At 47.7% G+C, this 12111-nt stretch overlaps 1 protein-coding gene across 7 annotated transcripts in view; it reads right to left on the reverse strand.

Moving 5' to 3' along the window:
* The window catches only part of Zfh2 (Zn finger homeodomain 2), a 370912-nt gene that overhangs the window by 85564 nt on the left and 273237 nt on the right, over positions 1-12111 (reverse strand). For all 7 annotated transcript variants that reach the window (XM_071708340.1, XM_071708339.1, XM_071708338.1 and 4 more), the window contains 2 exons: positions 5982-9289; positions 369-3235 (listed from right to left, as the gene is read on the reverse strand). In XM_071708340.1, the coding sequence (XP_071564441.1) occupies positions 369-3235; positions 5982-9099 (5985 nt within the window). In that variant the 5' untranslated portion in view covers positions 9100-9289. The remainder of the gene's footprint in view (positions 1-368; positions 3236-5981; positions 9290-12111) is intronic.

Below are 12111 nucleotides of genomic sequence, written 5' to 3' on the forward strand. Positions count from 1 at the left end.
GATTGACATTCGACGATTGATAAATCCCGCTATACATCTCTGAATCCTGTTTATACATAAATAAATAAATAAATAAATATGAAATAGATAGATAATTTTTTCAACTTGTCTTCCCCGTATAAACAAATCAAGACAAACTTTCTTTTAAATTTGTCTTAATTTTTGTCATGATATTATCTCTCACCGTGATTATTGGCTATTAATATGTTATTTACATATCAACACTATTTTGTATTACTTCTGTCACGTTCGATATTCTTATAATTTCATTTGCATTTCTTATGAAAAGCTCGTTTTCATCAATGAGTAAATAGATACATAAATAATTAAATATTAAGTTAAAATTGTGACACAGGCGTTCTACTTACCGCTGCCGCTGCTTGCTGCTGTTGAAGGGCAAGATGCTGCTTGGCAAGAAGATCTGCTTGATTAATCGGTGGATATGCAGTAGTGGCACCATCATACGGTGGTGGCGGTAGCATCATTGGCACTAGAGGTGGTTGCAGATTCATGGCAGCTAAAGCGGGCACGTTTAATCCCAATGGTAATCCCATCATTCCCATCATCAATCCTGGATATTGTTGTAACTGCTGCTGCAATTGCGATGCAGCCATTGCAGCATTTAGAGCAGCTTGCATTTCGGTCATCTGTTGCGCGAATGAAAGTTGAGCTTGCTGTTGTTGTTGTTGCTGCTGCTGCTGTTGTTGTTGCTGCAATTGTTGCTGCTGCTGCTGCTGCTGCTGTTGTTGCGACTGTTGTGGAATATGATGCGGATTAGTAGATAGCACAGTCGGCGTCGTGGAATCTGTACTCGAAACTGGCGTGTTGCTCAACGCTGGGGTGGTCGCTGGAGTGGTAGATGTAGCTTCCGGTGTTCGGCTAATACATTCTTTGTTCTCGGCATTTTCTTCCTTCTCCTTTTCACGAGATTCTTTATCAGCACTGAGATCTTGAGGTTGTGCGGCGGCGGGCGTGGAACTTCTTGGCGCCGTGGTGGTTGATGAAGACGTCGCAACGGTCACCACGACACTTTTCTTTTCGTACTCGCACTTGAACTGTTGAGCGTACTTCTCGAGAAATTCGCGCGGTACGAGGTCGCGATGAACCTCCTCACAATGTGCCTTCAGAACCCAAACGCTGCTGAATTCTTTGTTGCAGTGTTGACAGGTGCTGCGTGTAAGTTCGGGTATCACATCGTCATCCATATGAGTTTCTTCGGTTTCTTCTTCTTTTTCCTGCATGGCTTGAGCTGCGAGAGCTTGCTTCTGTTGTTCCTGCTTTTGTTGCTCTTGCTGCGCTTGAAGGGCGGCGGCGGCTTCTTCCTCTTTGCGCTGTCGTCTTTGGTGATTCTCATTGAACTGCATGACGAGATCGAAGCCAAAACTTTCTAATAGATGCTTGTACATCTGCGAGGTCTTATGTCGTGGCTGGGAGAGAATATCCTGCGTAGTCTGCGAATGTTGCGTAGCTGATTGCATGTGTTGTTGCGGCCCTGGTGTCGTAGATGTAGGAGGTGGCGTCTTAGACGGCGCGGACGAAGCTAATTGCTGCGACACAGCAAATTGTTGAAATAATGCCAATGCCGGGTTATTCAAAATGTTGCATAGCTGCTGATGTGCCGCGAGCTGATCCTGATTGACGAACACACTATTGCAGCGCGAACAGGAAGCCATTCCTCCTGTATTGCCCGTGTTTGTGTTGGCAGGTGGACTATTCGGACTCAGCGGTGGTTGTTCAATCAATGGTCGACCGAGATCTAACTGGCCACTGGCTGCAAGATCTTGCAGTTTACTGGCACGCGTTTGATGAAGAACACTTCTCATATGGATGTCCAAAGTGCTGCCTTGGCTGTAAGCGACCTTACAGATATTGCATTTGTACGGTTTCTTGTCTTGATCTTGCTGAGAATCGGGCGATTCAGTCGGGCTAGCTGGAGGTACCACCGAGATCAATGTGTTGTTGTTGCCTTGCTCCTGCATTGCTCGTTTCAATTTATGTAAATGACTTACGCTGTTGTAATGTACCAGAAGGATGTTCTTCTGTGTGAAGCTCTCTTTACAAACGTCGCATTTATATGGTCTATTAGGATCTAAATATTTTTCCATGGGATAAGACATTTTTTCACCTTTACGATGCAGCAAAGTCTTGTTGTGGCCAGTCAGATAGCTTTGACGCGTGAAAGCTACCTTGCATCGGTGACACTTGAATTTTCGACTTGGATCTTGATAGGAATCCTCAGCGATCGTTTGACTGTTTAGATAATCCTCTAGCAGTCGTTGTTCCTTCTGCAATGGAGACGAATCACTGGCATCACTTTCCTCCTCGTCACCTCTACCAGCGTCATCTTCCACATGCAGCTCGCTTGCCAGACCGGCTTGTCTTTTCAACGTTTCTTCCGTTATTGCCTGAAGAAGGGGATGCGCGTGGAGCAAGCTCTGTTTATACTGAGCCATCTCGTCTTCGTGGAGTTCGTGGACAGATTCCAGATGTCTCTGAAGCGCTTGGACTGAACGAAAAGACCGTCCGCACAGGGCACATTTAGTAGCATCTCTAATAGCGTGATACTGCGAGTGTTGTTGAAGTTTCTCCAAGGTTTTAAACGCGAGACTACACTGTACGCACCGATATTTATAAACATGTTTCTCGCTAACCGCCAAGGTAGGCGTGGCGGTCGGATGAGCTTCCCGACAATGATGTTGCCGAAATTCTTCGATAGAACGCCAAACTCGGTCGCACTTGTTACACCTGGCTAACTCGATCTCGTCACTATCACCTCGTTCACTCATCTCTTCTTCCTGGTGGGTCTTCGTCGTTGTCGTGGGCGACGTCGGCGTCGTTACGGTCGTTACAGCCGGCGTCGAGGTATTCCGATTATTGTTTAGCCAGTGGCTCTGATCCACCAATACCAGTAGCCTTTGCAGACCGTCGGTATTAACGGAGTGAATTTGCATCACGTGCTTTTCTAGGGCGGGACGTTCCTTGAAACTATCTTGGCACAACGGGCATAACAATTCTGTCGCCGGCTCTTCCTTCACCGTTTCAGTTTTCTCCTCAATATCTTGAACGTGAGCCACTTGCAAATGCTGTCGTAATTCTTCCCGCGACGTCGGCTGATACGTACAGTATAGGCACGTAATTTCTTCTTGGTCATTCTCGGCCTCGGCTTCCGGTTCTGGATCGTTGTCCGGTTCCTGTTTCACTTCACTACCGCAATCACTACCTTCCTCTCGTCGCTCTGGAAGTAGATAAAAAAAAAGAATGTTTCAGGATTAATTAAGGAAGAACCATAATGCTGATTTAAGCAAAATAAATTATTATGGCTATAAAATGTCATTCTTGCGAAAAAAAAACAAAGTAGTTATTAAAATTTATTTAACTGTACTATTCTTTAGTTTTATAAATAGCATACACACATACATGCTTCATGCAAGTTGATACATAAAATATAATATGTAAAATACATTCTGAAATTGTAAATTACATTATAATTTGTCAGTCTTTTATTGACTGGTGTTTATTGATCGATACATAATAGTTTTACGACCAAAACATCCCAGTATGAAATTAAAACAACATGGATATACACAGAAAAAGAGAAGAAAATTTATGATCCGTTTATTAGTAATATTTACGAACGTCGGCCGTGTTTTGAAATTACTAAACCTGTTTACTGCAATCGATATTTATTCATCGCGGCGTATATCGAACTTGACGGCGATAAAAGATTAATTAAAAAATTTTCATACGCGTGGTGTATAATCAGCAACTTGTCTGCGCGGGAAGTGACGAGAAAAATCTTAGGGCTGGCTTGTTTATAGCATTTCCAGGTACCGTAGAAAATTTCGCAATTACGATTCACCGGGGTAACTATCGGCATACTATAGATTATTTACATTCCTACGATCGCCGACAGATTTGCTACAATAAATCGGCTTCTTCAATCCGACCGGCGCGATATTAAACTTCGGCATTATATATTCAGAGCCGGACGACCGCGCGCGCGCGAGACGGCCATCCATTTCGCGGCGATTCGTTCCCCGAGACATTAACTCGAAACGCCACACGGGAGAAAGTAAATTATAGATACTACCGGTAAACTATGACAGTGCCACACAACGAAAAGTTCGCGTTTCAGTGTCACGTACGGCCGAAGCGGCGGCGTGCGCCTGTGTGTCTTCGGAACGTTCTTTAGCGGCGCTATTATATTGATTAGACTTGTTCGAGAATCGCGCGCTCCTCCCGCGCCCGCGGATCGATCCGCGGAAGAATTACCGGCGCAAATTACACGCGCCGATCCTTTCGGCGCGCGAGTGCGAGCGGAAGGATTTACGCAAGCGAGCGCGCGTAACGCGCTCGCGGTGTCGTCGCTCGCGGAGAGAGAAAGTTTTTCCGTCGACGCGGCGCGTCCGCGAACGAAGAGGAACGCCGATGTGTCTGCACGCGTCGCAGATGCTCTCGCGTGCCGGTCTTGCAACAATAATAATGCCAAATTACAGATTGGTAGCGACATCGAACTACCGATGGCGGTTTCCTACAAAAAAAAAAGAGAACAGAGAGAGAAAGACGAGAAAGAAAAAAAATACAGAAAAGCAAATGAAAAAAAAAAGAACGAAAGGAGGACAGCCACCATGCCATGCATGCATCGTGCGGTATTGTCCGAAAGCACACTTGCAATGTGCGGCGTCAGTTGCGACGTCGCAGCGCGCACGGAGCAAAACGCGTGCTGCTGGTTTCACTTCGCGCTCCTGCCTTCTCTCCACTCGTATATTTATGTAAGTACAGCCCGTCGATATATAATAATACGCGGTATTGTGTGCGCCGCGCCGTGGTGGTGGCGGCGGCACACGCCACGGCCATATGCCATGCAAAATTACCGTCATCGCCGGCTAATTGTGAGATAATAAAATAATGAGACCAGTGAATTCATTAAAGGGCGCAGTCGCGAGCTTTCTTCGCTAGTATAAGGCGCAGCCCGACATAAAAGAAATTCACCGTAAAAGGAATTGCGTTCGTCATCACGAAACCTGATTACCTTTTTGAAATTTACTTTCGGATGTAGCTTAACACTTTTCGGACATGTTACTCAAGTAGATGTTGTGTAATAAATTCGCAACTGACATCTTTATTTGATTTATCATTTATAAAATATATTAAACTGTCGGAGAGAGAATAGCAAGTTTGTAACTTGTAACGAATAACAAGCTTGAAAAAAAAAATACGACCATAGGTCGATTGATCGAAAAATACCACAATGTTCTTTCAGTACAGCGACAGCTGTCTCACGCAGAAAAAAAGCGATTAAAGGAATTCACTTTTTGTGAATGACGAGGAAGTGAAAAACGCGACGTATTCGTGATTACAGACCAAAGCCTTTTTCTTTTTCAGAGAAACCAAGTTGTTTGAACGCTGACACACTTTGCACCGTTATATAACTTTCTTAATGTACGAGTTTTAGTACAATGAAAATGTATGGAGGCTCTCTTAAATAAATAAAAAAACGAATAATGAGAGAGGCAATAAGAGTCAGACGAAGTAATTAGTGCGCAATATATTATATTATCAAACAGACAAATTAATTACAATGGTGCTATATTCGCGCCCCCCCCCCCCCTCAAAAATGAGTCGAAACGTCCATGAATATAGTATCATTTAAGTTGCCTATTTAATAATATAATATATTTGGCACTAATTACTGTGCCTGGCTATTTCTTTATTTGGTTTTGGAGTTTTTATACATTACCATTACGCATTAATTGTTCTTTATAATTCTGGCATATTAATGAATGTCACTGGCAAAACATAAAACACATTCTATTGTAAAAGGCGTTTTGCCAAATATTGTCTTTAACGAATAAAATATTTTTAGCGTAAAAAGGGAAGTAATTATCGTTAACGGGCGTTAACGATAATTATGTAAACGACATTAATATTTCGTAGCGACGGCAAATAATAGTTGTCATATTTGCGATGTAGACACTCACCATTGTTGGTGCTCGTAGCGTTGGGTGTCGTTGGCGTGGTCGGGCTGGGCTGTTGCGTGGATGGCACATCGGGATCACTCGTCACCTGAAACATGACGCTGATATCCGCGTGCGGGGATTCGTTCCCCGAGAGGGTGCTTCTCCTATGAATGTGGTGTATCTGTTCCATGTGAAGGTGCCGCAAAGATCTCACGTGTTGCAAAAGCGGCAATCGGTGCCGGGCGCTAAATCCGCATATCACGCAGTGATACCATTTTCCGGGGGTTTGGATGTTGCTGCTCGCTTCAAGCAGATGACGGAGCAGAAGAGATGCAGCTTCGTGTCTTGGCAAGGCGGCGTGTAGGGCCAATTTATGAGCACTATTGGTGTAGTAATCGCACGCGTGGCAGCGCAATTGCGCCGCGCTCGTGGGTGACGCTAAATACTTGAGCTTCCATTCGTTACGCGGGCCACCCTCTTTTACGTGGTTCATATGCTGCAGCCGCTGCAAATGCTTGTCAGTCTTGCAGTGCAACTGGAAATTTGCCTTCAGGTTGGTTTTGTAGGTACAGAGTTTGCAGACGAAGTGCGCGTTCGCCACTGCGAGTATGTCACCCTCGCGGGTTCTCGTTCTGTCCACGGCTAGATGATGGCTCAGGGCCTCGAGCGAATCAGTCGCGAAATTGTTGCAGATGCAGCACTGATACAGATGGTTAGGATCCTGATCCGCGGGTTCCGGTGGCGGCTCCATGCTGTCCGGCGAAAGTCCAACGTCACCGCCAAGATTGCTCATGGCAGCCGCGCTCGCTATGGAGCCTATGAGTTCTGGCGGAAACTGCGGCATTTGACCGCCGGTCATCATTGTCATCAATACCGCTTGATTGTAAGCTAAGTCGGCCAACGCCGCTTCCGTGGGTTGCGGTTTGTCCAGGCCGCCTAAGTGGAGCAAATGCTCGAGTTGCTGTTGCTGTTGTTGCTGATGATGGTGTTGCGCCTGTTGATGGTGGGACAACGCGGACAGGGTTTGCATGTGTTTGATGTTCTGATGCAGCACCATCGAGTTGTGCGTATGCTTCTCACTCGTCATGTGTATCCTCAGGTTGCGCGCGACGTTTGTCTCGTAGTTGCATATGTCGCAGCGAAACGAGAGCTTCGGTTTGCTCTGATTGCCACCCTGGACGGCCCGGTGTGGGCTGTGATTTTGCTGATGGTGGGGACTCCGCGTCGGCATTGGCGCGTCCTGAGACGAGGAGGGATTGCTGGTACCGGAGCCACCCCCGCCTCCCTGCTGCAGTTCTTGCATGTTGTTCAGATGCTTGTCGCTTTGCATGTGTATGCTGAGATTGCCCTTCGTCGTGGTGGAGTAATTGCACACTTCGCATCTGTACGGTTTGTAGCCACAGGTATACGTTTCGCCGCGCGCTAACCTGGGATGAGGTTGACCTGCATTGCAATAAAAACAGGATGTTTCGCTCTCCGGATGTTTTTCCTTCATATGTATTTCGAGAGTCTCTTGATATTTGTAATGCCAGTTGCACTTCGGACATTTCAAGGTTTTGCAAGAATTTCGACTGTGTATTCCAGCGAGCGCTCCGCCAGGACCGGCGAGCCGACTGCTCGTCAATATGAGCTCGCATTTCGGACACTCCACTCCGCTTGGTCTACCTTGCATATGCTCCGGACAGACACCTATCGTGGTGCCGGTTAGAAAGTTTGGTGGGGCCTGAGTGAGAGCGGCGTACGAAGATGGAGATCCTTTGGTGGACGAAGTAGGTGGTGGTGGTGAACTGTAATGCATGGCGTCTGGAGCTTTGGCCCAGGACGCGGCGCTCACTTGCGCGCCGGTCCACGGATGTTGCTGCTGTTGCTGTTGATGATTGTACGTGAGAGGATGACTCGAGTGTGACGTGGGCGTGGTGGGAGTGTTTGGCGATGGTCGTTGCTGTTGCGTCTGTTGCGATTGCTGCTGTTGCTGCTGCTGGGGACTGCTAGGTACGCCGGGTGTGCTCGCCGGAGTGCTCGTTGTGGTCGGCGTTGTCTCGTGTTCGTTGGATTCGCTACGTTGTTGCTGTTGTTGTTGAGCTTGTATCTGTGTGGGCGACGCCTGGGTGCAAGTCGAGCTCGTGACAGGTTCTAGGAAACTAACGAGCGGCTGTTTTCCTCTACCCACGGCCTGTATAATGGCCGACGCCGTCGAGTGAGAGAGTATCTGTCGTTCGTCTTCCATTAGGGTAAGTTGATGCTCGCCCTGGGCGTGCGCGACGAAACTTTTCGCGTAGCCAAAACTGAGCTTGCATATGAAACACATTAGGATAGGTTTGACGGGTACTGACGCGGCAGGCGGCGGCGGTGCTGTGGGCGCCGGAAGGGGCTGTTTACTACCCTCCGCGCTCCTGTAACTGATCACCCGATAACTGTGCATCACGGGAAGATCGGGATTGTGCTGTTGGGTCGCCGAGCGCTGTTGTTGCTGTTGCTGCTGTTGCTGGTAGGCCTGATGCGCGTATAACCGCGATACATAATACGCACTCGCGATTTGTGGGAAAACTAAGGAGTGAGGAACCGATACACCGCGCCCATCTACAATACAACCGTCGGGCAGAGAGTCGTCCTCGCTGAGTTCGCTCTCGCCTTCGATGATATAGGCCGAGCCGTCCGGGTTGTAGACGATTTTACCGTCGAATTTCTCTACGTCACCGCCCGTCGGGCTCGGACTCGGGCTGGGACCCTTTTGCTGCTGACTCTGCGACTGCATCGTCATAGTCGTGGTGGTTGTGGTGGTGTCAGCGATAGGTGTGGGTGTTGGTATCGCGTCGCGGGTGCAGGGTTCTGTGCCCGAAGGTGGACTAGCCGTGCGGGGATGATGGGGCTGATGAAGTGCAGCCCCAGCCGCAGGGGGGGACCCACCCACTCGGCCCCCCTCCTCCTCCGGGCTCATCTCCTGCTTCTGCTGCGTGTACGTGGAATTTTGGAAGGGCCCGCCGTGTTGCTGCTGTCGCTGTTGCTGTTGCTGATGATGGGCCGCCACCAGCTGCAAGAAGTGATGCTCGATCGCGCTCGGCGTGTGCTGCTGTAGATGCGAGGGAGGAATGTTGTGGTGCTGAAGGTGGTACGGGGGATGAGGCTCACTGGAGGGCATCACCCCAGACGTGAGGCGGGCGCCAGCCTCACATCACCTACGGCGTCTGCGCCTGCGTTCTCCGGACTTCCTCCACGGACTCTTCTTCCGTGCGGATTCGCCCGCTTCCACGCCGACTGCCTCCCCGTCTTATATTCCTCCTCACGAAGGGACGGTTCACTAGCTACCCCGACGCAAGCCCAGGTCGTACCTGCAAAAATCCAAATAAAGATCGATTATTCCGACTGCCGTTTAATACTGACAATAATTTTATAGTTTTCGTATATAAGCGTATTTCAAAGTTATTAGAAATTCCGACTATAATTCGACTTTAAAAGTACTCCGAATGCTATCCAGTCGGATAAGACTTGTTCGCTCGCTCGTGACGGAATGAATTCGCAGGCGGGACATTTAGAAGTCGTCCAGTCGTCTAATCCGGTTAAACAGAGTCAACATTTCCGAGGACGGCCGAAAGATAGCGAAATACGCAGAAGTGCAGCAAGCTGCGTGTGCAGAGGATCGCCCGGAGAAGACGGCGGTTACACAAGGTACACAAAGCCGCGACGGAGAACCGTCGCGGTAACACAACGGCTCGCGTTGTGTTCGGATTACCTGAAGTGAACCCAGCTGTGTTTGCGATCGATCGGCCGAGCTTATCTATCGATGAAATATCAATGTTCCCGTCCGAGCAATACGAGAACGAAAAACGAAAAAGAAGCACAGCGACGACTGCGAGTCGTCGCTATGAATACTCGCCTGTATACCCTCGGATTAAGGATCCTTCTTCTCTTCTACGCGTGTTTCTTCCTCCTTTATCAACGGTTAAGAATTCGTAGCACACTGACAAACCATTGTCTGCTCAAGAATGACCAGAATCTCACTAAATTATCTCCTCTCGCTCTTTCCGATAAAATACTTATCTTTTCTTCTATCAGATATAAATGTTGCTACTTTTCGCGTAAATTTAATTATCTCTTGTATCAGTTTAAAAAAAAAGATCGTTAAAAATATGATCAAGTTGTATGCTCACAGGCTGTTTAATATTAGTGCATTACAATGTTGAAAGGAAACTTAAATGAAATTATATTTTAATAATTTGTACATTTCGATATCATTGCCAAGAATTTAATGACCTCTTTCCTGTACTTTGCTCCGTTAGGTTAAATCTTCTCTAACCGAGTGTACTTTAGCAATTTAAAAAATCTTACATTTGAAGTTCGCTAAAGATGGCACTTTTAAAGATTTCAGATTCTTAAAAATTTGTTGCCTCTGTTTAGGGAAAAGGACGGAATTAAAATTTTAGAGATAGGATTCCCAGGATAGGATTCTTACGATTCAACGCACAGGCAATAACGCGGCCTTACTTCACGCACCGTTAAAATAATCCGACTTCAAATTACGCAAATCGACACATTACAACTGCGAAAGCGGATGGGGATTACACACGCGTCGCAATTCCGGGTTAGGCAGAGAGAGCTAACGAGAACCGTGTGAGAAGAATTAGACGCGTCCTGCCGCGGCGTGGCACGTCACCCAAAACGAGATGCGCCGGTCGCTTTGATTATCGCAAGGGAGGGAGGGGGATAAACACGCTCACGGGAGCATAATCCACGTTTCCAGCGAAACGTGCGCGATGATGCGAATTCCTGCCGCGAGCGAGAAGGCGAGGGCGAAGGCAAGACTCTAATAATCTAATCCCAATTACGCGGGATCGCGGTCTCGAATCAACGTCGTGAGGTGGAGGCCGGCCGCAAGCATTCACGGAATCTAACGGATTAAAGATGAGCGCCGGGTGGGTGTAACGCGGGATTTATGCGCTTGGCTCGCGTGCGTGTGTACGCGGGGGTGTGGAACGGCGTGACGCGATCCGTCGAGAGAGAGTGGTATATCCCATCCTGCGGAAGAGAAGCCTGAAACCGATCCCGTCCCTCTTCCTCGCTGTCTCTTTCCCGATCGCTCTCCCCCTCTCACGCCCGTCGGCCGCGGGCGGTATCGCCGGACATTATGGTACATACGTGTATACGCGGCATTACACGGTTCCCCCTTCACCCTGTACGCTCCCTCCCGCTTCACCTTCTACTCCTCTCTCTCTCTCTTTCTCTCTTCCCATCGAACCGCGCCATCGCCACAGTTATAATTCCGCGGTGCAAACGCCATAATCTAGTCACCGTATCCCCCGGCATCTCTTTCTCGAACGATACCGCTTTTATAATGCGTGAGGTACGCCGGCCGCGATCGTTCCCTCGGATTATCATCGATCGATACCGCCAATCCTAGGCGAATCCTCCTTTGCACGGTGCCCAATCACGTGCCGCGCGTTCGAGAGACGTTCCGCGATCCCGATAAAACGGGTGCCTCGTCGACGGCGCTCATTAAAGCAAAATCGTACACGTCGAGGAATATAATTGCGTAGCCTATACTGGATCAGTGCTAAACGAGGAGGAGCAAAATGCCGTATTCCCGTAAATATGTAACGCTCTGCTTGAACATCGCGATACAAGTTTAGCTGAGTTCAGCTTTCAACGTTATAGATGCGAAGAACTGTTGCGATTTTACTGTCATGAATTAACATAAAAATTATGTTTCAATGTATTATATTATATTGTATCTAGTCAAACACATCTAGTCAACCCTATTCAATCATCTTCTGTTCCGATTCTTGCTTTCCCTTCTAGGATGCACGGAATTAGTCAAGATCTCTTTTTCCGAGAGTTCTCAGAATTAAAAATGTTGGTATTTATTTAATGTGACAATCTGACGATTCAGTACGGTATCATCTGTATAAACGATATTGATACGTTATCACATATTCCAAGTGGAGGTACGAGGTACGGAGAGAAGAATAAGGGTAACAAAGGGCATCGGGACAAACGGAGAACATCTGCCAATCTGACATCACCTGCCTCGACTCGCCTATTTCTAGTCAATTTATCACGCATTTCGGTAATGCTAGGAAGAACGGAAGGACGAGCTAGCGGCGTCGACGCGTCGACGTTAGAGGCGTATGGCGTCGAACGGCTTTGTTTTCGCAGG

The sequence above is a fragment of the Temnothorax nylanderi genome, unplaced genomic scaffold, assembly GCF_030848795.1.
Source record: "Temnothorax nylanderi isolate EJ_2023f unplaced genomic scaffold, tnyl_v1.0 TNYL_tig0066_pilon, whole genome shotgun sequence".
Taxonomy (NCBI): Eukaryota; Metazoa; Arthropoda; class Insecta; order Hymenoptera; family Formicidae; genus Temnothorax; species Temnothorax nylanderi.